The sequence below is a fragment of the Muntiacus reevesi genome, chromosome 4 (genome assembly GCF_963930625.1).
Source record: "Muntiacus reevesi chromosome 4, mMunRee1.1, whole genome shotgun sequence".
In the NCBI taxonomy this organism is placed as follows: domain Eukaryota; kingdom Metazoa; phylum Chordata; class Mammalia; order Artiodactyla; family Cervidae; genus Muntiacus; species Muntiacus reevesi.
The window spans coordinates 156788212-156816196 of NC_089252.1; the positions used below are offsets into that span (position 1 = coordinate 156788212).

The 27985-nt window shown below is 35.6% G+C and overlaps 1 protein-coding gene across 1 annotated transcript in view; it reads right to left on the reverse strand.

The window, feature by feature from the left end:
- The window catches only part of REDIC1 (regulator of DNA class I crossover intermediates 1), a 77957-nt gene that overhangs the window by 31711 nt on the left and 18261 nt on the right, over positions 1 to 27985 (reverse strand). Inside the window, 5 exon segments of the mRNA XM_065935090.1 lie at positions 14631 to 14746; positions 17212 to 17400; positions 22156 to 22204; positions 22671 to 22803; positions 27219 to 27357. Of these exon segments, the coding sequence (XP_065791162.1) occupies positions 14631 to 14746; positions 17212 to 17400; positions 22156 to 22204; positions 22671 to 22803; positions 27219 to 27357 (626 nt within the window).

Sequence of the window (27985 nt, forward strand, 5' to 3'; positions counted from 1 at the left end):
GACTGCAGCACGCCAGGCTTCCCTGTCCATCACCAAATCCCAGAGCTTATTCAAGCTCATGTCCATCGAGTTGGTGATGCCATCCAATCATTTCATCATCTGTGATCCCCTTCTCCTCCTGCTTCAATCTTTACCAGCATCAGGGTCTTTTCAAATGAGTCCATTCTTCACATCAGGTGGCCAAAGTACTGGAGTTTCAGCTTCAGCATCAGTCTTGCCAATGAATATTCAGGATTGATTTCCTCTAGCAACAACTGGTTGGATCTCCTTGCAGTCCAAGGGACTCTCAAGAATCTTCTGCAACACCACAGTTCAGAAGCATCAATTCTTCAACACAGCTTTATAGTCCAACTCTCATATCCATACATGTTTACTGGAAAAACCATAGCTTTAACTAGACAGACCTTTGTTGGCAAAGTAATGCCTCTGCTTTTTAGGTCCGTGAATCAAGGTAAATTGGAAGTGGTGAAACAGGAAATGGAAAGAGTGAACATCAACATTTTAGGAATCAGTGAACTAAAATGGACTGGAACGGGTGAATTTAACTCAGATGACCATTATATCTATTACTGTGGGCAAGAAGAAATGGAGTAGCCCTCATAGTCAACAAAAGAGTCCAAAATGCAGTACTTAGGTGCAACCTCAAAAATGACAGAATGATCTCTCTTCGCTTCCAAGGCAAACCATTCAATATTACAGTAATCCAAGTCTATGCCCCAACCAGTAATGCTGAAGAAGCTAAGTTGAACTGTTCTATGAAGACTTATTGCCGGGAGCCAGCACATGAGATTCCACCCATGACAAGGTCATGAGGAGAAGACCTGACAAGCAAGGCAGATCAGGACCTCGGGGATTTCGAAAAGCTGCCCCGGGGCTCACCTTAAAGATGATCTCTGTCTTTCCGATGCCTGCTATATTAGACTACTCCCTAATTTCTGTGACACGGGTAGAAGGCCTTCCCCGATCTCTCTCCAAACAGAATCAACTTAGAACTTAAATCAATATGTCCCCTGGACGGTGGTATCCTATAAGATTATCCAGGATGAAAGGAGTGTTTCAATTTAGACCCCTTTGCTGGCATTCTAGCCTGCTTGGCAAATGCGTACTAATCCACATGACTGCTCACAACACCTTAATCATAAACAGCATGAAGAACCTGATCACACAAAAAGCCCTAATAGGCACAGAGCCCTTTGGGGGTGAGGAAGCCCTATTAGGGAACACAAAAATATTATTCTAAAAGTGATTATTAAAAAAAAAGTGGTTATAGTTAAAGATTTAGAAAAATAAGAGTTTAGAATTGTTAATTTTAACCAGGAATGCTAAACAGGGGCTGCCTCACTGCAGCTGCAGCGTCTTTGTGTGGTAAACCTTTTAGATAAATTTAACTGATAACTTCTCCAAAAGGACTGACCTTACAGAAAACAGCTTTCCATTCACCTAGGTCATAAAATGTCAATAGGTCCCATGGCCAGAAGATAATGTACAAGACTCTCACAAAGAAGTATGCAGAAAACAACCTGGTTTCGTGAAGGACAAGCTGATGCAATGTTAAACTATCTTCCCCTTAGAAATGTACTAACTTAGGATATAAAAGCTACGGTAAAAAATAAAGATTTGCCAGACTCTGATGCACACCCCCAGTCTGGTCTCTCTCTCTCTCTCTCACCGATGCCGTTCATCCTGAGGGTACCCCTGGATCCTGCCAACGCTGAACCCTGGCAATCTATAAGACTTCTGGAACTTATACCCCAAAGATGTCCTTTTCATTATAGGGGACTGGAATGCAAAAGTAGGAAGTCAAGAGATACCTAGAACAATAGGCAAATTTTGGCTTGGAGTACAAAATGAAGCAGGGCAAAGGCTAACAGAGTTTTGCCAAGAAAATGCACTGTTTGCCAACAAAGAGCAAACACCCTCTTCCAACAACACAAGAGATGACTCCACACATGGACATCACCAGAGGGTCAATACCGAAATCATATTGATTATATTCTTTGCAGCCAAAGATGGAGAAGCTCTATACAGTCAGCTAAAACAAGACCAGGAGCTGACTGTGGTTCAGATCATGAACTTCTTATTGCAAAATTTAGACTGAAATGGAAGAAAGTATGGAAAACCACTAGACCATTCAGGTATGACCTAAATCAAATCCCTTATGATTATACAGTGGAAGTGACAAATAGATTAAGAGATTAGACCTGATAGAGTGCCTGAAGAACTATGGATGGAAGTTCATGACAGTGTACAGTAGGTGGTGATCAAAACCAACCCCAAGAAAAAGAAATGCAAAAAGGCAAAATGGTTGTCTGAGGAGGAAAAATAGCTGAGAAAAGAAGAGAAGCAAAAGGCAAAAGAAAAAAGGAAAGATATTCCTACTTGGATGCAGAGTTCCAAAGAATAGCAAGGAGAGAAAAGAAAGCCTTCCTCAGTGATCAATGCAAAGAAATAGAGGAAAATAATAGAGTGGGAAGATTAGAGATCTCATCAAGAAAATTAGAGATACCTAGGGAACATATCATGCAAAGATGGGCACAATAAAGGACAGCAATGGTATGGACCTAATAGAAGCAGAGGATGTTAAGAAGAGGTGGCAAGAATACACAGAAGAACCATACATAAAAGATCTTCATGACCCAGATAATCACAATGGTGTGATCACTCACCTACAACCAGACATTCTAGAACGCAAAGCCAAATGGGCCTTAGAAAGAAGCATCACTACGAACAAAGCTAGTGGAGGTGACAGAATTCCAGTTGATCTATTTCAAGTCCTAAAATGTGACGGTGTGAAAGTGCTGCACTCAATACGTCAGCAAATGTGGAGAACTCAGCAGTGGCCACAGGACTGGAAAAGGTCAGTTTTCATTCCAATCCCAAATAAACACCTTGCCAAAGAATGCTCTAATTAGTCACTGTAACAACAGCAACAACAGAAGCTCTACTTACACATTTTTGAGGCTTCCCAGGTGGCACTGGAGAAAAAACATCTGCTTCACTGACTGCAGTAAAGCCTTTGACTGTGTGGATCACAGCAAACTTGGAAAATTAATAAAGTGATAGGAATACCAGACACCACCTTACCTGACTCCTGAGAAACCTGTATGTATGACAGAAAGCAACAATTAAAACTGCACATGGAAAAATGAACTGGTTGAAAACTGGGGAGGAGTATGTCAAGGTTGTATATTGTCACCCTGCTTATTTAACTTACATGCATAGTAGTATATCACATGAAATGCTGGACTGAGGGACTCATAAGCTGGAGTCAAGATTGCCTGGAGAAGAAGCAACACTCTCAGATATGCAGATTAAACCACTTTAATGGCAGAAAATGAAGAGGAACTAAACAGCCTCTTGACAAAGGTGAAGTGGAAATGCTGGCTTAAACGTCAACATTCAAACATGAAGATCATGGCATCCAGTCCTATCACTTTATGGCAAATAGATATGGAAAAAGTAGAAACGGTGTCAGATTTCATTTTCCTGGGCTCCAAAATCAATGTGGCTAGTGACTGCAGTCACAGAATTAAAAGATGCTTGCTCCTTGGAAAAAAAACCTATGACAAATCTAGACAGTATATTAAAAACCAGAGACATCACTTTGCCAAGAAAGGTCAGTCTAGTGAAAGTCATGGTTTTTCCAGTAGTCATGTATGAATGCTAGAATTGGACCATAAAGAAACCTGAGTGCCAAAGAATTGATGCTTTCGAACTGTGGTGCTAGAGAGGACTCTTGAGAGTCCTTTGGTCTGTTAAGGAGATTAAACCAGTCAGTTCTAAAGGAAATCAACCCTGAATATTTATTGGAAAGACTGGTGCTTAAGCTGATGGTCCAATACTTTGGCCACCTGATGCAAGGAGCCAACTCATTGGAAAAGACCCTGATGTTGGGAAAGACTGAGGGCAAGAGGAAAAGGGGACAGAAGAGAATGAGTGGATTTGATGGCATTACTGACTAGATGGATATGAGTCTGAGCAAGCTCTGGGAGACAGTGAAGGACAAGGAAGCCTGGGGTGCTGCAGTTCATGGGGTCGCAAACAGTCGGATACGACTTGGCAACTGAACAACAATGAGAAGGTGGCGCTAGTGGTAAAGAATCCACCGGCCAGCATAGGAGACATGAGAAATGGGGGTTCGGTCCCTGGGTGGGGAAGATCCCCTGGAGGAGGAAACGGCACCCCACTCCAGTACTTTTACTGGAAGAATCCCATAAACACAGGAGCCTGGCAGGCTACAGCCCATTGGGTCACAAAAGTCAGATGTGACTAAGGATCTGCGTAAACATCAGGGCAGATACTAGTGGAATAGAAAGCAAACAAAAACAATAATAGAGAAAATTGATAAAACTGAAAATTTAGCAAATAAAATTAGCAAAAATTTAGGTATACTAATCAAGTAATCAAAAAAGTAGAAAAGACACATATCTGGAATTAAAGAAGAGATATCAACACTTTTACAGAAATTAAAGTGACTATGGGAATACCATGAATAACTATATAATAACAAATAATATAACTTAGATGAAATGGATGAAATCCTATAAAAACACACATTATGACAAAGAAATTAAAAGGAAATTTAAAAATCTGAGTAAATCTGTAAGAAGCAAAAAATAAAAAATAATTATTAGTTAAAAGTTTTCTAAGAAAAGTCCAGGTGCAGAAACATTTAAAGAAAAATTAACCACACCCCAGTGGCTCAGTGGTAATAATCTGCCTGCAATTTAGAGATGCAGGAGACCTGGGTTGATCCCTGGGTTGGGAAGATTCCCTGGAGGAGGACATGGCAACCCACTCTAGTATTCTTGCCTGGAGAATCCCATGGACAGAGGAGACTGGCGGGCCACAGTCCACAGGTCACAAAGAGTCGAACACGGCTGAAGTGACTTGGCATGCACACAACCAGCCTCCACAAATACATCCATTAATAGAGGCTGAAACATTTTCCAACTTGTGCTATGAAGCCAGTATCATGACTCTGGTACCAAAGCCAGACAAAGACATTATGAGTAAAGAAAAATTCAGACCAATATTCGCCATGAAATAGATGCAAGCAGAATTGACATGCATATATGATCATGTATAAAACAGATAGCTAGCTGTACATACAGCACAGGGAGCTCAGCTTGGTGATCTGTGATAACCTAGAGGAGTGGGATGGTGGGGATGGGAAGGAGGCTGCAGAGGGAGGAGATACATGTGCATAGAGCTGATTCATGCTGTTGTACAGGTGAAACTAACACAACACTGCAAAACAAATACACTCCAGTTAAAAAAATCCTATGATAAACCATGACAGAAATGAATATGAAAAAAATAGATCCAACATAAATGTATAACTTAGTTACTGTGCTGTACAAGAATTAACTATAATAAAATAAGTCTCTCTACATATTTTTAAAAATCATCAACAAAATATTACCAAAAAAAAAATCCAGCACTTTATGAAATGGGTTATAGAACATGACTAAGCAGCCTTTATGCCAGGAAGGCAAGGTGGTTTAACATTTGACAGTAAGGTAATGTATATATTAGTAGAATAAAAACAAACTACGTGATAATCTCAAAGGACATAGAATGAGCATTTGACCAAATCAATGATAAAAACCTTCTATAAACTAGGAATAGAAGTGCAGCCGAACAAAAGGCACCTACAAAAATCTAAAGGTAACATCATACTTGGCCTTCCCAGCTAGCACAGCAGGAAAGAATCTTCCTGCCAAGCAGGAGATATGGGTCTGATCCATGGGCTTGGAAGATCCCCTGGAGAAGAATATGCAAACCCACTCCACAATTCTTACCTGAGGAAATGACACAGACAAAAGAGTAATTAAATATGATATTGTATTTGTTGTTTAATCACTAAGATGTGTTCAATTTTTTTGAGACCCCATGGACTGTAGCCTGCCAGGCTATTCAAAAATTGCAGGCAGATTCTTTACCAGCTGAGCCACAAGGGAAGCCCATTCAAAAATAAAATTAGGAAAATAATTGCAGGTCAAACAAGTGGAATCAAAATGTCATAAATTTTTAAGTTAGGCAAAAATTCTTAAGTTTTCTAAAATATATATATTATACATATTATAACATTTTGATTCCACTTGTTTGACTTAGTATGGATCAGTTCAGTTCAGTTCAGTCACTCAGGCATGTCTGACTGTTTGAGACCCCATGGACTGGAGCACACCAAGCTTTCCTGTCCATCACCAATTCCCAGAGCTTACTCAAACTCATGGCCATTGAGTTGGTGATGCCATCCAACCATCTCATCCTCTGTCATCCCCTTCTCCTTCTGCCTTCAACCTTTCCCAGCATCAGGGTCTTTTCAAATGAGTTAGTTCTTCGCATCAGGTGGCCAAAGGATTGGAGTTTCAGCTTCAGCATCAGTCCTTACAATGACTATTCAGGACTGATATCCTTTAGGATGGACTGGTTGGATCTCCATACAATCCAAGGGACTCTCAAGAGTCTTCTCCAACAGGACAGTTTAAAAGCATCAATTCTTTGGCACTCAGCTTTCTTTATAGTCCAACTCTCACATCCATACATGACTACTGGAAAAACCATAGTTTGAATAGATGAACGTTTGTTGGCAAAATAACATCTCTGCTTTTTAATATGTGTCTAGGTTGGTCATAGCTTTTCTTCCAAGGAGCAAGTGTCTTTTAATTTCAAGGCTGCCGTCACCATCTGCAGTGATTTTGGAGCCCAAGAAAATAAAGTCTCTCACTGTTTCCACTGTTTCGCCATCTAGTCACCATGAAGTGAGGGGACCAGATGCCATGATCTTTGTTTTCAGAATGTTGAGTTTTAAGCCAATTTTTTCACTCTTCTCCTTCACTTTCATCAAGAGGCTCCTCTTTAGTTCTTCTTTGCTTTCTGCCATATGGGTGGTGTCATCTGCATATTTGAGGTTACTGATATTTCTCCTGGCAATCTTGACTCCAGCTTGTGCTTCATCCAGTCTGACATTTAGCATGATGTACTCTGAACAGAAGTTAAATAAGCAGGGTGACAATATATAGCCTTGACATACTCCTTTCCAGATTTGGAACCAGTCTATTGTTCCAAGTTCAGTTCTAACAGCTGCCTCTTGGCCTGCATACATATTTCTCAGGAGGCAGGTCCGGTGGTCTGCTATTCCCATCTCTTTAAGCGTTTTCCACAGTTTGTTGTGATCCACACAGTCAAAGGGTTTGGCATAGTCAATAAAGCAGAAGTAGATGTTTTTCTGGAACTCTCTTGCTTTTTTGATGATTCAATGGATGCTGGCAGTTTGATCTCTGGTTCCCCTGTCTTTCCTAAATCCAGCTTGAACATCTGTAAGTTCCCGGTTCACATACTGTTGAAGCCTGGCTTGGAGTATTTAGAGCATTACTTTGATAGTGTGTAACGTGCAATTACTGTGATGAGTGCAACTGTGTGGTAGTTTGAACATTCTTTGGCATTGCCTTTCTTTGGGGTTGGAATGAAAACTGACTTTTTCCAGTCTCTTTTAAGATTTGTGAAGAAACAGCTCAGATTTTATTTTTTTCATAAACATATCTCAATCAGGATCCTTTTCAACAAAACAAAACAATTTTAAGAAAATAAAATAATTGCAAGGATGTTGGCCTGTAATTTTCTTTCTTGGTGGTATCTTTGTCTGGTTTTGGTATCAGACTGATGGGTGGCTTCAGAGAATGTCTTTGAGAGTATTCTTTTTTCTTCAATTTTTTTGAAGAGTTAGAAAAGAATTGGTATAATTTTTTCTTTGTATGTTGGTAGAATTCACCTGTGGAGCCATCTGGTCCTGGACTTATGTTTGTAGGGGCGTTTATTATTATTATTACAGATTCTATTTTATTTCTAGCAATTGACCAGTTAAATTTATCTATTTATTCTTGACTCAGTTTTGGCAAGCTGTATGCTTCTAGAAAATTGTCCATTTCTTTTAGATTATCAACTTTGTTCACAAATAATTATTCACAGTAATTTCTTAACCTTTTTTTTTTTAATTTCTATTTCTGCAGTATCAATTATGGTTTCTCCCCTTTCATTTCTTACTTTCCTTTTTTGGGGTTCTTCTTTCTTTTCTTCCTTATGAGCCTGGCCAAAGGTTTGTTAATTTTGTTTACCTTTTCAATGAAGTAACTCAGTTATATTGAGTTTTTCTACTGTTTTTAATCTCTATTTTATTTCCTCTTATCTTTATTATCTGCTTCCTTTGGCTGACTTTAGGTTTTGTTCATTCTTTGTCTAATTCTTTTTAGAACTTCCCTCTAAGAACACCTTTTGCTGTATCCCATAAATTTTGTAAGGTTGTGTTTTCATTATCATTTGCCTCAAGGTATTTTTTAGTTAATTAATTAATGTTTGGCTGTGCTGGGTCTTCATTGCTGTGCAGGCTTTTCCCTAGTTGTGGCGAGCCAGAGCTACTCTTCATTGCAGTACATGGGCTTCTCATTGTGGTGGTTTCTCTTGTTGTGGAGCACAGGCTCTAGGGCATGCAGGCTTCAGTATTGAAGCACAAAGGCTCAATAGTTGCAGTTCCTGGCCTCTAGAACACAGGCTCAGTAGTTGTGGCACATGGGCTTAGCTACTCCATGACATGTGGGATCTTCCTGGACAAGAGATCAAACCTGTGCCTCCTGCATTGACAAGCAGATTATTTAACACTGAGCCACCAGAGAACCCAACTTCAAGGTATTTTCCAAATTTCTTTGATTTCATTACAGACCCACTGTTTTTTTAGTAAGAAGAATATTATAGGCCAATATCTTTGATGAACATAGATGTAGAAATTCTCAATAAAACATTAGGAAATCGAATCCAACAACACATAAAAAAGATCATACACCAATACCAAGTTGGAGTTATCTCACAGTTACAAGAATAGTTCAACATACACAAATCAATATGATACATCAACAAAAGAAAAGATAAAACCACAGGATACAGAAAAAAAAATTGATAAAATTCAACATCAATTCATGACAGAAACCCTTATGAAAGGGTAGAGAGAGAATATATTTCAACATAATACAAACTATTTATGTCAGACTCATATCTATACTCAATGGTAAAAGGCTAAAATCCTTTCTGCTAAAATCTGGAACCAAACAAGGATACCCACTCTCATCACTTCACTTCAACATTATATTGGGAGCCCCAGCCACAGCAATCAGAAAAGGAAAAGAAAGAAAAGGTATTTGAACTGGTAGGGAATTAGCAAAATTGTCAATTTACCACTTGATGGTAAGATGACATGATATTATATATAGAAATCACTAAAGACTCCATACAAAAATTATTATAACTAATAAATTCAGCAAAGTAGCAGGATATAATATTAATATACAGAAATTGGTTCCATTTCTTTACATTAACAATAAAATAAGAGAAAGGGAACATGAAAAAAATTAGTATCTTTCAAAACTGCATCAAAAAATGCTTGGGAATAAATCTCACTAAGGAGGTGAAACACATATCTGAAAACTACAGAACACTAACAATAGAAATTGAAGACAATTCAAAGAATGGAAAGATATCCCATGTTCTTGGGTTGGAAGAATCCATACTGTTACAATGGCCATACTATCCAAAGCAATCTACAGATTTAATGTGATCCCTATTAAATTACCCATGATGTTTTTTCACAGAACTAGAATGAATAATCCTAAAACTTATATGGAACTATAGAAGACCCAGAATTGCCAAAGGAATCCTGAGGAAAAGAACAGAGCAGGAGTCATAACTCTCCTAGACTTCAGATAATAATACACAGCTGTAATAATCAAAGCAGCATGTGACTGGCACAAAAACAGACATGTGGATCAATACACCAGAGTAGACAGCCCAGAAATAAATCCATGCAACTACAGACAGTTAATCTTTGACAAAGGAGGCAAGAATACACAATGGGGAAAGGGTAATTTCTTCAGCAAGTAGTACTGGAAAAGTTAGACAGCTACACAGAAATCAATGAAGTTAAGAGCACACACTTCCAATTTACACAAAAATAAACTCAAAAGGGCCTAAAGACTTAAATATAAGACAAAACACTGTAAAATGTCTAGTAGAGAACACAGGCAAAACATTGTTTGACATAAATTGTACCCAGTATTTTCTTAGGTCAGTCTCCCAAGGCAACAGAAATAAAAGCAAAGATAAACAAATGGGATCTAATCAAACTTGCAAGCTTTTGCACAGCAAAAGAAACCATAAGCAAAACGAAAAGACAACCTATAGACTGAGAGGAAACATCTGCAAATGATACAACTGACAAGGGATTAACTTCCCAAATAGAAAAACAGCTCTTACAATTCAGTAACAAAGAGATAAATAACCTAATTGAAAATGGGCAGAAGACCTAAATAAACAATTCTCCAAAGAATACATATGTATGGTCAATAGGTGCATGAAAAGATTCTCTATTAGAGAAATGCAAATCAAAACTTCTGACCTCACAGCAGTCAGAATGGCCACAATTAAAACGTCTACAAACAAATGCTGGAGAGGGTGTGGGGTAAAAGGAACCCTCCTTTGCTACTGGCAGGAATGTAATTTGGTACAGCACTGTGGAAAACAGTATGGACAGGGTCCTTAAAAAGCTAAAAATAGAACTACCATATGATCCAGTAATCTCGTTTATGGGCATATACCCAGATAAAACTATAATGCAAAAGATACATGCACCTCTATATTTGTAGCAGTACTATTTACCATAGCCAAGACATGGACATAACCTAAATGTCCACTGACAGAGGAATGGATAAAAAGATACATATTAAATATATATGATGGAATATTACTCAGCCATAAAAAAGAATGAAATAATGCCATCTGCAGCAACTTGGATGGGCCTAGAGGTTATCACACTAAGCAGTCAGTCAGAAAGAGGAAGACAAATACCATATGATATCATTTATATGTAGAATCTAAAATATGCCACAAACATACCTATCTGTGAAACAGACTCATGGATACAGAGAACAGACTTGTGGTTGCCAAGTGGGGCTTGGGGGAGGGGAGGATTAGGAGTTTGGGAATAGTAGATGCAAGCTATTATATATAGGGTGGATAAACAACAAGGTCCTACTGTATAGCACAGGAAAATATATTCAATAACCTGTGATAAACCATAGTGGAAAAGAAGATGAAAAAGAAATATATATGTTTAACTGTGTCATTTTGCTATACAGCAGAAATTAACAAGTGTAAATCAACTATACCTCAAAAAAGTTTTAAAAAATGAAAATAATTCCATTCATAACAGCATAAAAAGAATAAAATACCTATTTAACAATGTAAGCATGAGGTTTATTGAAAGCTACTGTAATTAATTTCATTACATAAAATGCTATTGTAATTACTGAGAAAAAATGAAAGGATGTTAAATAAGATGGAATATTATTCATCTCTAAAAATAAAAATTCTTCTATTTATGACAACACGAATGAACAGGGAGGATATTACGCTAAGTGAAATAACCAGACACAGAAAAATACTGTAAGATCTCACTTAAATGTAGAATCCCAAATTAAAACATGCAGAGGGTAGTATCATGGTTGCTAGGGACTGAGGAAGTGGGGGAAATGGAAAGATATTGGTCCAAGTGTACAAATTTCCAGTCACAAGATGAATAAGCTCTGGGGATCTAATGTACAACACGGTGACTATAGTTCTTAATGCTACATTTACTCTTGAAATTTGTTAACAGAATAGATCTTAAATGGTCTCACCATACATATAATAATGGTAACTATGTGAGGTGATTGATGTGTCAATTAGCTTGATTATGCTAATCATTTGAATATGTGTATGCCTATTAAATCATCAGAGCAGACAACTTAAATACATACAACTTTTATTCATCAAATTATAAGTCAATAAAGCTGAAGAGAAAGAAAAGCTCACTTCAAGTACACTGGAAAGTTCTCTCATGCCCTCTAAGTTCACACCCCCAAAAAGTAACCACTATTCTGCTTGTTGTCTGAAAGTCATGTAAATTAAATTATACAATGATTATCTTCTTATATTGAGATTTATGCATATTCTTGCTTGCTATGACATATATTAGCAGTTCACTTTTTTCATTTCTGTGTACTATTCCATTATATGAATATTATATAATATTCTTAATGGACATCTGGGTTAGTTCAAGTTTGGGACTATTAAGAATAAAGCTCTTATGATATACATATGATAAAAATTGACTAGGAGAAACATTTCATGTTCATGGGTTAGAAGGGCCACTATTGTTAAAATGTTAAAATTTTCCCAAAATTGGTCTATAGATTCAAAACAATCCCTATAAAAATCAAATTAAACTTCCTTTTCCCCAGAAATGGACAGGCTGTTCCTAAAATTCATATGAAAATGCAAAGGACTAAGGCAAGCTAAAACATTTTTGAAAAAGAAGAATAAATTGGAGGACTAATACAATTCCGAATTTCAAAACTTACAGTAAAGCTTTAGTAGTTGAAACAGTGTGACAAACATAAAAACAGACATGATTTTTCAATAAAACAGAAATGACATTACAGGGGAAAATAATTTATATTTTTGTCAATTAATTTTCAACAAACATCTCAAAGCACTCCATGGGGTAAAGATATTCTTTTCTTTCCATAAATGCAAATGATGAAAATAGTTCCTTATTTCATCACACCATATCCTTATGATCCTCACACCATACATAAAAAATTAACTCAAAGTGGAAAATGTTACATTGAAAATCACAAGACAGAAGTAAACATAAGAGAAAATCTTCATAACCGTGCCTCAGGCAAAGACTTGTTAGCTTTGACACCATATGCATGATTCATAAATAAAAAATTAACCAATTGCATTTCATCAAAATTAAAACCTCTGTTAAAAAAAAGAAAGGTTAATGTCAAGAAGACACCATTAAGAAAATGAAAAGGCTAAGCATTTCACCAAACATACATAAATGATTAGTAAGCACATGAAAAATGCCAACATCATTAAAACCCCAATATGATACCATTACATGCTGACTAAAGTAGCATAAATTCTAAAAGACTAACCACACCAAGTGTTGTCAAGGATGTACTGCAAATGGAACTCTCATTCTTTGCTGATGGAATGTAGAAATGACATAAATCACTTGGGAAACAAGTCTGCCAGTTTCTTAAAATGTTAAACATACACCAGCAATTCCATATGTAGGTATTTGGTGGTGGTTTAGTCGCTAAGTTGTGTCTGACTCTTGGGCGACCCCATGGACTGTAGCCTGCCAGGCTCTTCGGTCCATGGGATTCTCCAGGAAAGAATATGGAGTTGGTTGTCATTTCCTTCTCCACGGAATCTTCCCAACCCAGGAATCAAACCCGGGTCTCCTGCATTGCAGGAAGATTATTTACCGACTGAGCTATGAGGGAAGCCCTGTAGATACTTATCCAACAGAAATGAAAGCATATGTTCAAACAAGATTTCAACAACAATGTTCACAGTAGTTTTATTTTGGAATAGCCAAAACTGGGAGGAAAAAACCCAACTGTTCATCAACAGATGAATAAATTTTGCTATATTAACACAATGGAAAACTACTCAGAAATAAAAAGAAATAGACTTACTGATACACACAATAAACAACAAAGATGAATCTCAAAGTAATTATGCTGAGTGAAAAAAGATAAACCAAAAATGGGAAAACATACTGTATAATGCCACTTACAGACTAATCAATAGTAACAGAAATCAGATCAACAGTTGCCTTGGGATGGGAATAAGCAATGTGAAATGACCAGAAGAATGGATTTACAAGGGTACCCAAGAAACTACAGGAGACAATGAATAAGTTCATTATTTTTAAAATAAATGAACTTACCAAAGTGCCCATTTTAGGCAAGTTCAGTTTGTTATATGTTGATTATACATTAATAAAGTTGTTTAAAAAAAATCTCAGAACAAAGAGAAAAAAGAAGTGTTCTGTGGCTTTTACAATTCTCCAGGCAAGAAGCACTGTTTGCTTAGAGTGGGATGGAACCCTTAGAGACGAAAACGTAAGTAAATAATATTAAGGTTTCTTAGAATGCAGTAACGAGAATACTTTGCTGGTGAAATGTATATTGAGAGATGAAGAAAAGGAAGAAATCAAGGACAACTTTTATTTTGGCTTAAGCAACTGAGTGACTAGTGGTGCTATCTACTAATACGAAGACTTGGACAGGATTACAGAGTCAAGGTTTCTCATCACAATTAACAAGAAACAATTCAAACTGGTTTGACAAGTTCAGTGGATTTTTAAAAAAAGAACTAGAGTTTATATACAGGCGTCTAGAAAATAAAAATAGGGCACTGATCAATTACCAGATATGAAAAAGAAGTTAATACAATATGACACAGTAAAGGAAACTAGTAATTCATGGAAATTATAAAACAGGTGCAAAACACCCTGGCCCCAAATATTTTTAAAAATAAATCAGTTAAAGGTCAATTCGACAATAATTACTTAAAAGTGATTTAATGAAATACTATATTTTATTGATAGTGGTTTTTTTCTAGCAGTAATATTTAGGTCTGTTTACATCTCTAACTAAAAATAGTTGTGTCTGTTAAAAGCAAATTAATAATTTAAGAAATAAATGCTAAAGGTTATTACGTTCAACATCTTTGCTTACCTGTTTAATCTTTCAAATAATGGTCCAGATTGTGCTGTTTCACATGATGGATTGAAAGTATCTTGATTGTCATTTAATTTAGAAACCAAGGAATGAGAATAATTAACATTACTGAGCTGAAAAAGAAAGGAACAGCTGCCAAAATGGTAATGTACAGATACACAATTTAAATTATTTACCATAAAATGCCATTTAAGTTAATACACATATATTCAAAAAATGTATTATTTTAATCTAAAAGGAAATAATTGCATTCTAGTTGAAAATAAAATAGTTTCTAACAATGAAAGCATATCAGTACTTGAGTGATTATTAAAATAATATGGTTGATACTACGGTGAGCTAAATATTTTTTCACTGGTTAAAAAATACCCAGAACACCAGGATCTTGAGTAAATAAAAGTTAAATTTCTCTCACAGAAATCACATAACCTCTCCCAAGAAAAAAGCTGTACTTAACTCAGTTTTTCCATCTACTGAGTAAAATTTTAGACTGCTACTTTAATATTTCTGAATATCAATATCATTGAGTGCAAAATGCAGAAAGGATTGGAAGGCTATTGAGAAAAGCAATTGAAATAATCCATTTATTAATGTGGAAAGTATCATAAGCTATTTTATTGACTCAACATTAATCTATCCAGCAGTAATAATTTACATTTGCAGTATTTATTTATTTATCTGTAAACCATGAAACATAGAGTTCATGGTTCATAAGTCCATAGAAAATCAATGACAGAAATAGATAAAAAAAGAGAAGGAGACAAAAAGAGATACTGAAAGGCTTCAAAAAAATATAAAGGTGTAAAGTAAGGGAAAGTCGAAAATAAAGTCTGATAATACCTCTCACATCTCAGTTTCAGAGAGTGACAAAGGCACAAAGACAAATTCATTCCTCAGAGCGAGTGACACACAAACACATCAAAAGAGAAGGAATATTATATATTGGCTCAAATATTAACTTCTCCAGGGCAGTGAGAAGTGAGTCCCAGACCAAATTTTGTCTAACCTTTTTTTTCAATTAACTTTCCTTTGTATCTTATAATTTCATTTCAGTTCTTCTCACTTTTCTTCAAATCCCTCCAAATAAACTATTAAATACTTCACTAAAACTTCACAATATGACAATATGACTTGGACAGGTACAAAAGACTCTTGTTGCTGTCTTCTGCTCTATTAAGTATAGCATTATTTATCCTTTTGCAGACAATCACTAATCTATAATCTATAAGTAGGAGATTATATTTACATTACAGAGCATTTCATTCTCTAGCCTATAAATTATTTTAAAAAATAAGCATGAGTTTTAAGCAGATCTAGGATGCAAGTTTTAGTCTTGTAAATTACAAACCGAAAGGATAATTGAGTATTTTTCACTGCATCCTTCAAAAATTACTGGGTTCTTAAATTAATAAGGCTAACACATATCATTGAAACATAATATCAGTACTTCAATCTTTCTTTTCTGAAAAACAGAAAACATACTTTAATAAAAATGAATCATGATATATATTATATAGCTATAAAATAGCATAACTATAACTAATAAATTTATAATTATAAATTAATTTATAAATAATACACAAATATGGCATAAACCACTGCATGCTAAAATTGGGAGGAATTCAAAATAAATATTCCTGCTAATAAGACACAGCATTTATATAACAATTTTCCTCACTATCATTATATATTAATACAATAATCCCTGATGGCTCAGCAGGTAGAGAATCTGCCAGGAATGCAGGAGACACAAGAGACACAGGTTCAATCTCTGGTCAGGAAGATCCCCTAGAGGATGAAATGGCAAACCACTCCAGTATTTTTGCCTGAAAAATACCATGGGCAGAGAAGCGTGGCGGGCTACAGTCCATGGGGTCACGAAAAGTCAGACACGACTGACTAAGCACAAGCACACACACAGTAATCTTTAATAATTTCATTTTTAAAATCTATGCAAATTTAATAGGAAATCACTTCTTGGCATTTTCTATGGAAGATGTATTTCAGAATTTCAAATTTTGAGTTTTTAGTATTCTTAACCTTAGCGCATAAAATAATTAAACATTTTAGCATTACACATCTCTACATATTTGTGTAATTATAATTGAAATGCATTTAACCAGTTGGCATCTGTCAAATCATGAAAAGAATCAAGTCATCACAATTCATACTTAATAGGCTACTATAATATCACTGAGGTTATATATTGCTATTCACAGGATGCTTTCTATAACACATTTACTGGGCCACCATGACATCACCAACTATTTATTTACTGTGATTATAATCATCATACTATTATGTAACACACTGAACGGCTTTCAGTTTCACTATCAATTTTACTAAAAAAATGATTTTTTCAAAGATTTTTAAACATTTCAGTTTTTGAATTCATAATCTCCTTCAGTGCAGAAAATTAAGTTTTTGACCTAAGAGGAATTTTATACCTAATTTATATCCTATTGTGACTATATCTACAGCAAGTTACAACTAATATTTTAGAATTTATAAATAAGAAAAGAACATATCATAAAATATAATGGGATTAAAATGCTAAGAACCTTCGATTCAAAGACACTTATTCATCCTGCCTCTTTTTATATGCAACTTTCTGAAGACTAGGTGCTATTCTGGGAATGAAATTTTGTTTTGTAGTATTTCCACTGGAAGATACTTCTGCTGAAAAAGATAATGGAGTGAAAATGCAGTTTTCTATTCTGTTGAACTGAGGTTAAAACATTCTATATGAGCCCATGACTTGTGATAACTACAGGAAAGACACAATCATTTGATTTGCCAAAATAGATAAACGAGAGATGAGAAAAGTGAAAAATAGAAGCAAAAAAGGTCATGAAATGCAGAGAAAGTTCCAAGGAAAGAAAGGCAAGTCAATCAGCAACTGACAAGACTCATTAAGACCAGACAGTTTATCAGCTAAGATTATACTGAAGAGCTCCTTCTCACTGGACTTTATCACTCTTGGTTCTCTACACGGTACCTCAAGTTCCATTCTACTACATGACACCCAAAAAGGGAAAACCTCAGTTTCATTAATGCACAGCACAGCTGACAAGATTTTCAAGGATTTTATATCACTGTTTTTACCTTTCTGTCGTTAACTTCAGCAATTTAAGGAAAAGAAAGGGTAAACATTACGATAGCCTTAGATCTTAATATTTCAAACTTTAACCACAATCTGTTCATTTTCTAATTGAACGCAATTTTATTCTCTAAAAGTAGCTCTAAGAAGGAAGTTTACAGTGATATAAGTTTACATCATGAAACAAGGAAAATCTCAAATGAACAATCTAATCTTATACCTAAAGCAACTAGAGAGAGAAGAATAAGCAAAACCCAAAATTAGTAGAAGAATTCATAAGTCTCAGAGAAGAAAATAAATGAAGTAGACACTAAAAAACAACAGAAAATCAAAAAATTAAAAGTTAGTTATTTGAAAAGATAAAATTGATAAACCTTACTCAGAGTCATCAAGAAAAAAAGCGAAAGGGTCCAAATCAATAAAGTGAAAGTGTTAGTCACTCATCTGTGTTTGACTCTGTGACCTCATGGACTGTAGCTCGTCAGACTACTCTGTCCATAGAATTCTCCAGGCAAGCATACTGGAGTGGCTAGCCACTCCCTTCTTCAGGGGATCTTACTGATCCAGGAATCGAATCAGGGTCTGTAGGCAGACTCTTTACTGTTTGAGCCACCAGGGAAGCCCCAAATCAATAAAATTAGCAATGAAAAAGAAGTTACAACCAACACCACCGAAATACAAAGGACCACAAGAGACTGCTGGGTTTTCCTGGTGGTTCAGATGGTAAAGAATTTGCCTACAAAGCAGGAGACCCAGGTTTATAAATCCTTAAAAAGGTACAATCTCTCAAGAATGAACAAGGAAGAAATAGAAAATATGACAGGCCAATTTTAAGTACTGAAATTGAAACTGTAACTTTAAAACTTTCAACAAACAAAAGTCCAGGACCACATGACTTAACACATGGATTTTACCAAACATTGGGAGAAAAGTTAACATCTATCTTTCTAAAACTATTTCAAAAACTGCAGAGAAAGGTACACTTCCAAACTCATGGTATGAAGCCACCATCACCCTAATACAGAACACAGACAAAGGTACTCCCCAAAAGAAAATTACAGGCCAATATCACTGATGAAAAATCCTCAACAGAATATTAGCAAACTGAATCCAACAATTCATTAAAAGAATCATATACCAGTAGTCATGTATGGATGTGAGAGCTGGACCATAAAGAAGGCTGAGTGCTGAAGAATTGATGCTTTTGAACTGTGGTCCTGGAGAAGACTCTTGAGAGTCCTTTGGACTGAAAGATCAAACCAGTCAATCCTAAAGGAAATGAACCCTGACTATTCATTGGAAGGACTGCTGCTGAAGCCGAAGCTTCAATACGTTAGCCACCTGATGCAAAGAACTGACTGAAAAGACTCTGATGCTAGGGAAGATTGAAGGCAGGAGGAGAAGGGGGTGACAGGGGATGAGATGGTTGGATGGCATCACAATCTCAGTGGACATGAGTTTGAGCAAACTCCGGGAAATACTGAAGGACAGGGAAGCATGGCATGCTGCAATTCATGGGATGCAGAGTCAAACACTGCCATGATCAAGTAGTATTTACCCCAGTGATACAAAGATTTTTCAATATCCACAAATTAATCAGTGTAAAATACCACATTCACAAACTGAAGAATAAAAATCATACGACCATCTCAATAAATACAGAAAAAGTTTTTGATAAAATTCAACATCCATTTATGATAAAAACTCTCCAGAAAGTGGGACTAGAGGGAACATATCTCAACGTAATACAGACCATATATGACAAACCCACAGTAAACATCATACTCAACCCATTTCCTCTAAGATCAGGAATAAGACAAGGATGTCCACACTTTTGCTAGTGCAGTTTTAGAAGTCCTGGCCATAGCAGTCAAAAAAGAAAGAGAAATTAAAAAAAAAATCAAATTGGAAAAGAAGAGGTAAAACTGTCACCATCTGCAGATGACATGACACTATATTTGTTTCCCTGGTAGCTCAGCTGGTAAAAAAATTCACCCACAGTGTGGGAGACCTGGGTTTGATCCCTGGGTTGGGAAAAACCCCTGGAGAAGGGAACAGCTACCCACTCCAGTATTCCGCCAGGAGAATTACATGGACTGTATAGTCCATGGGGTCGCATAGAGTCGGACATGACTGAGAGATTTTTACTTTCATACACAGAAAACCCTAAAGATGCTACCAGAAAACTTCTAGAGCACATCAGTGAATGTGATAAAGTTGCAGGATACAAAATTAACACAGAGAAATCTATTGCATTTCCATACACTCACAATGGAAGATCAGAAAGAGAAATTACGGAAACAATTTCACTTACCATCACATCACAAAGAAGAAAATATCTAGAAAGAGACCTGTCTAAGGAGGCAAAAGATCTATACTCTGAAAATGGTAAGACACTGATGAAAAAAACTGAAGATGACACAAACGGATGGAAAGATATACCATGTTCCTGAACCGGAAGAATTAATGTTGTTAAAATGACTCCCTACCCAAGGCAATTTACAGATTCACTTTGGAGTATAGTATGAAGGTTCCTTAAAAACTAAAAATAGAGCTATCATATGCTCCTGAAATCCCACTCCTGGGCATATATCTGAAGCAAACCATAATTTGAAAAGATACATGCATCCCAATGTTCATCACAGCACTATTTACAATGGTCAAGACATGGAAGCAACCTAAATGTCCACGAACAGATGAATGGATAAAGAATATGTGATATATATATATATTTACTCAGTTATAAAAAAGAACAAAATAATGCCATTTGCAGCAACATGGATAGATCTAGAGATAACCATATTAAGAGAAGTAATCCAGACAGAGACAGACAAATGTCACAGGATATCACTTATAAATGGAATCTAAAAAAATAGATACAAATGAACTTATCTACAAAACAGAAATAGACCCACAGACATAGAAAACAAACTTACAGTTACCAAAGTCAAAAGTGGGGAGGGATAAATTAGGAAGTTGGGATTAACATATACACACTACTACATGCTTCCCAAGTGGCTCAGTGGTAAAGAATATAGCTGCTAATGCAGGAGCCACAGGAAACACGGGTTCGATCCCTGGGTCGGAAAGATCCCCTGGAGGAGGATCCCACTCCAGTATTCTTGCCTGGAAAATTCCATGGGCAAAGGAGCCTGGTGGGCTACAGTCCATGTGGGTCACAAAGAATCAGACGGACATGACTGAGTGACTGAGCACCCAGGCACTACTATATACAAAGAGAATAACCAATAAGAACCTACTGGATAGCCCAGAGAACTATACTCAATACTTTGTAATAACTGGAACTTCCTTGGTGGTCCAGGGGTTAAGAATCCACCTTGCAATGTAGGAGATATGGCTCTGATCCCTGGTCCAGGGACTAAGGTCGCATCGGCTGTGGAGCAACTAACCCTGCATGCTGCTGCTACTGAGAGCACGTGCTCCAGAGCCCATATGCAGACACACACGCCACAACTAGAGTCCACGGCCTCAACAAAGGGTCCATGTGGCTCAGTGAAGATCCTGCGTGCGGCAGGTAGGAGCTGATGCTTCCAAATAAGTATATAAACAAATACTTTAAAATATGTATTTTGTAATAAACTATAAAGAAAAACATTCAAAAAACTAATGCCATCACTTCATGCCAAATAGATGGGAAAAAATTGGAAACAGTGACGGACTTCCTTTTCTTGAGCTCTAAAATCACTGTAGACAGTGACTGCAGCCATGAAATTAAAAGATGCTTGGTTGGATGGCACTACTGACACAATGGACGAGAGTTTGAGCAAACTCTGGGAGATAGTGAAGGAGAGGGAAGCCTGGTGTGCTGCAGTCCGTGGGATCACAAAGAGTTGGAGACAACTGAGCTACTGAACAATAATAATGGAAAAAATTTCAATATATATATATAATTAAGCCACTATACTGTATACCTGAAACAACACAACATTGTAAATCAGCTATACTTCAATCAAAAAATAAGTAAACAAAATTTTTAAAAATTAAAATTTGCTAAAAAAATTAATCATTTGCAATACTTTGAAAAATAATCCTAGGATCAACAAGACTATCGAAAATAATAGTTTCATATGAAATCAAACAATCTGATCACTGTGTGAAGAGATGAATTACTAATGATCACATGAACCAAAAAGAGGAATCTCCAAATGACCTATCCTTTACAGCTTGTCAGTAACAAGCAGAAACAAATGTTACACACACATAGGCCTCATCTACCTATCAGAACTCCAAAATGTTTCTCATAAGCAACCGGTCAAAATATTAAGGTGCAGGTTCCTTATATTAAAAACTTGGAAAAGAATAATTATAAATAGTAAGTTTTTCCAGTATTTGAAAAATTTATATCATTTGTTGGTATATCACAACTATCAAAATAATAAAATTTAATTTAAAAAACCTCACCTGAACTGGCTCAAGTTCTTCCTTGGTGTCTAGTGTTTGACAGTATACACTAACAAAAATAAAATTTTAAGATTAAAAATATAGCTGGCAATAAAATTGGCCATCTTTATATATCTATTTAAAATTCACACTGTTATATACAAATACATGAAAACATATGGAACTCTAAGTAACTCTATTCATTTCAGATCATAATATTGAGTTTTCTAAAAATTATATTGTTAAAAGAGAGATATTTTATGAAAAAGAAAGTCAAACTATGTGTACAAAAAACTTAGTATGGACATTTGGTCATTTGATAAATGTCTTAATAGTTTAATGATATTATAACAGCTGAACAAACAAAAACTGGAGCTATTATAGAAGAATAAATCCTCTGTATATCTTCCAGTGAATAAAACGGTAAAACAATAATGGCCATTTAAATAATATATAATAACATATGATGCTATATTATATATTAATGTAACATATACATCAGATAGATACATTAATATAACCTAGCTAAAACCTACTTGTTTTCTGTATCATCAATGCAGAGGTTAGATGGTACACAGTTAGGTGACATTGGAAGTTCTATATCACGCTTTCTTAAAGGCATTTTTATGTCTTTATTCATATTCACGTGCATTGGTTTTCTCACAGTTTCTAGAATGAAAAAAAATATAATTATAAAAAATTATAAGAAAAATAAAATCTTTTTAAAGCATCATTTGATATACTATGTTCATTAAATAAATGCACATTTTAGAAATTTACTGAAACCACCTGTATTCTATACATGCTAGACGTCATTACAATACTATCTCAGATATTTTGAATCATTCTTTTTACTTTACCACCTTATATACTCCTCTTGAAAGGGGTTCTACTAAATCCCTTCTACTTTTTTCTTCCTTTAATACTTCCTTGACACCCAGACCATATCAGATGTTGTCTTACACATTATCATAGCATTATATAGGTTCTCTATTATAACACTTACCATCCTTTGTTGTTCTTGATTAACTCTATTTCCCTCACTAGATTTTTAAAATTCACAGAAGCAGAATCTCTGTCTCTCTTTATAGAAGAAGTCTCTGTTTTGTCTGTTCAGTATCTGTAACAACTTTTCTTTTCTGGGAAATGCTGTTTACACATGCATCAACTATACAGTTCTAGTGGAGACTTTACACCATTTTATAAAACCCTGCTGTTCGGTAAAAATAATTGGTGAAGGGGTAGACATCTAACCCAAGAAGAATTAAGAACTGTTCCCTCTGGTCAGGAGTAACTGTTCCAGTGCTAAGACCTGGGATAAGGCAAAATCCTTCAGTGGAATTTTCAAAAGTTCAGGACCAGTGAAACATCTCTCAGTATTTCTCTAATGGCAAAACTAGGAGAGATGAGCAATGTTAGTTTTTTAAGGTAATGTTTTAAGTCCCAATGATGAAAGCAGTCTGAGAGAATGAAGCTAATATCTGAAGTGAGAAAGAATCTTGATTGAATTCAAAGCCTCTGATTCAAGCAGTTTCTGAAGCCCAGCTTCACCACTGACCTTCCTTTTAGTTAAGTACCTTGGTCCTTTCAATGCTGCTGTAACTGGATGCCATAGACTGGGTGGATTATGAACAGAAATTTATTTCCCAGTCTGGAGGCCGGGATGTCCAAGATCAAGGTGCTGCAAATTTGGTGTCTATTGAGGGCCTGCTTCCTGTTTCTCAGGCAACCATCTTCTCACTGTGCTCTCAGATGGTAGAAAGGGAGAAAGAGCTCTCGGGTTTCGCTGTTGTTGTTGCTCAGTCACTAAGTTGTGTTCATCTCTTTGCAACCCCATGGACTGCAGCATGCCAAGCTTCTCTGTCCTTCACTATCTGAGACTTGCTCAGATTCATGTCCATTAAGTCAGTGATGCTATCTAATCATCTCTTCCTCTGTTGCCTTTTTCTCCTTTTGCCCTCAATCTTTCCCAGCATCAGTGTCTTTTCCAATGACTTGGTTCTTCCCAAAGTATTGGAGCTTCAGCTTCAACATCAGTCCTTCCAATGAATAGTCAGGGTTGATTTCCTTTAGGATTGACTTATTTGAATGTATCAATTCTCTGGCACTCAGCACTCTTTACATCCAGCTCTCACATCAGCACATGACTACTGAAAAAACCATAGCTTTGACTATATACATACCTTTGTCAGCAAAGTGACACCTCTGCTTTTTAATATGCTGTCTAGGCATCTCATAGCTTTCCTTCCAAGAAGCAAGTTGTCTTTTAATTTCATGACTGCAGTCACTGTCCACAGTGATTTCGGAGCCCAAGAAAAGAAAATCTGTCACTACATCTACTTTCTGCCCTTCTATTCACCATGCAGTGATAGAACTGGATGCCATGATCTTCATTTTTAGAATGTTGAGGTTTAAGTCAGCTTTTTTTTTCTTTTTTATTTTTTTATTATTTTTATTTATTTATTTATTTTTTCATTTATTTTTTACACTCTCCTCTTTCACCCTCATCAAGAGAATCTTTAGTTCCTCTTCACTTTCTACCATTAGAGTGGTATCATCTGCATATCTGAGGTTGTTGATATTTCTTTAATAAGGGTACAATTGTATTCATGAGAGTTCCACCCTCATGACCTAATGGGCTCCTAAAAGTCCCTCCTGAACCATTACAAGTTGGAATTTCAATACATGAATTTGAACGGGGCGGTGGGGGGCGGGGGGGGGGGAGGGGAGGACACAAACATTCAGTTCATAACATTATTTGAATGTCTGTTAGTTGAACCTTATTTATAAAATCTTGTTTTAAAGAAGAGTAAAAATACCTCTATCCTCTACCCTTCTAAACTCCCAACTGGGGCTCCTGTGACAAAAAATGGATTAACAAGATGAAAGCATACAAACTTATTTAATGAGTTTTACACAGAAAACTTCATAAGAAAATGAAGACCCAAAGAAGTGTTTAAACCTGAGTATTTTTACGTTAGGTCTGATGAAGAATGGAAGTTATGGAAAATGTGATAGGACAAAAAAGGAGTATGAGCACAGTGTATAGCAAATTGGGGAAAAGAGCAGTCCTGTTCACTCAGATTCCTCTCAGTGTCCCTCTGTCTTTGAGATAATGATGTTCCCTGGTTGAGGAACTAAGATCCTGCATGCTGCACATGGTCCAAGGAAAAAAAAAGTAAAAACCGTATGACTCAAAATTATAGAACTCTTAAAAGAAAATATAGCAAACATAAAGGGTAAGCTCTTTGTCCTCCATTTTGGTCATTTTTTGCATTTGACATCAAAACAAAGGCAACTAAAGCAAAAATAAACAAGTGAGACTACATTAAACTAAAAAGCTGCTGCATAGCAGAAGAAACCATTAACAAAATGAAAAGACAACCTAAGGAACGGGAGAAAGTATCTGCAAATCACATATCTGATAAGGGGTTAATATACACAATATACAAAGAATTCACATAACTCATTAGCAAAAAAAAAAAAAACAACTAATTTAAATATGGGCAGAGGACTTGAATAGAAATTTTTCCAAAAAAGATATACAAATGGCAAGGGATACTCAATATCACTAATCATCAGAAAAATCCAAAGCAAAACCACAATAAGACATCTTCTCAAACCTGTCAGAAGGAATTATCAAGAAGACAAGAGATAACAAGTGCTGACAAGAATATGGAGAAAAGGAAACACTTGTGCACTGTTGGTGGAAATGTAAATTGGTTCAGCTCCTATGGAGAACAGAATGGCCATTCCTCAAAAAATTAAAAGTAGACTAACACAAGATTCAGCAATACCCCTTCTGGATATATATCCAAAAGAAACGAAAAAGGATCTTGAAGACAAATCTGCACTCTCATGTTCACTGAAGTATATTATTCATAATAACCGAGATATGGAAACAACCTAAGTGTCTATCAATGGATGAATGGAAAACAAAGATGTGGGGTATACACAAAATAGTCTTTAGCCTTGAGAAGGAAGAAAGTCCTGCTAATTATGACAACACGGATGGACCTTGAAAATATTATGCTAAGTGAAATAAGCCAGACAGAAAAAGACAAATACAGCATGGTATCACTTACATGAGGAACCTCTTAAAAAAAAAAAAGTCAAACTCATAGAAACACAGAGTAGAAAAGTGGTTTCCAGGGGCTGAGGATGAGAGAGAAGGGGAAATAGGCAGAGGCTGGCAAAAGGGCACAAACTTTGAGCTGTATGATGATTAAAATCTAATGTAAAATGTGAGTATAGTTGACAACAGTATTAAATAAGTGAAGAAAGTAAAATCAGATTTACAACAAAAACTTTTATTCCTAAAGTCCATGAATTATGTATTTACTTTTACTACAGTAAAAGTTTTTTACTTGTGTAAACTGCTCTGTGGAGGGAGAAACAAAAAATGACAGAGAAAGGAAAAGAGGGGATACTAAGGATACTATAATCAATTTCTATCTATCATTTATGAACTCTTTTAAGCTCTCATTTTAGCACTTGTTTTAAAAATTAAGTATCAGACAAAGGTCCCTTGAGATAAGAAAAAAAATAGTCTGATTAACCTTTTTTAGTTACTTAAAGAATCAAAGTGCAAGCCAAAATGAACTTTATTTTGAAGTATTAAGACTACTACAATTAACACCCCAAGAATGTCTGAGAAATTATTTAAGTTGTGAGATAGGAAACTAATCATTGAAACAAAAATCTTTTCAGCTCTTCCTTTTTAAACAGATTCTCTAAATAGTATAAGAAAACAAATACATTTATTTCCTGCTCTTTAGCTGAACTTTGGTAACTAACTGCCAAGACAGAATAATGTAATAACTGAAACAGCTGCACTGTAATAAGTCTAACCATGCCTTATAAAATTAATTTTATATAACATTTATACAAACTAAAAATAAAAATAAATGGATTAAGGAATAAGAGATTTTAAGCAAAAATTAACAAATCTTATTTAAGCAGGCAACTCAGTTTTAAAAGTTTCCTTTCCACATCCTTTTGAGTTCTAAAATTACACTTATTAGAAAACTAAATCTTATAATCACAATGAAATTAAAAAAATGGTATTAGAAAAGTTTACTTACCAGATGTTTTCCTCTGGCAAGATATCTGATTTACCATATACAGGTTAAGGAGGTCTAAACTGACATTAGAATTATTGACAGGGGATAAAACTCCCAGTAATTTCATTTTTGATTTTAACCTTTTCTTTTCAAAATATTCCTAAAATAATTATAAATAGAAAGTTATTGCAGCAATTATATGGTTTCAGGCAGAATCATAAATAATAAAAAGCAATAATGCAATCAAATAAATGACAATATTTTTATATTCTTGTGACATACTTTATATGTTTACACATGAATTAAAGTCAACCATGAAACTAGCAGTTTGCCTAAAGAGTCTAAATTTCACAGCCTCCTATACTACTTGTGGTAGAAATGTGAGATAATTTTCATCTGATAGCTTCTACTTCTTTTGAAATATGAGACAAGGTCATCTAATTAGTATGAAGGAAAAAAAGAACAGGGTTGGGGAAGAGAGGCTTGAGGAGACAAAGGACGGTATGAAATTTTCAGAGTAAGAAAGTGACATGACTAGAGATCAATCCTTTAGGAAAGTGCCATGAGTCTTTCCTTATAAGTGTTCAAAAGAATGATGCAAATAGTTTTAACATTAATTTTTTAAAAAATAGTCTGGAGACAGACTACATTCATAGATTATTTAGTATCAAGTGCCTATGTTACACACAATTCTAGACATAGGAGATACAGAATGATTAAAAGTGGTAAGATCCCTTTTTTATGAATATATATTAATATGGGTGTGAGAAGAGAACAGAATCAATAAA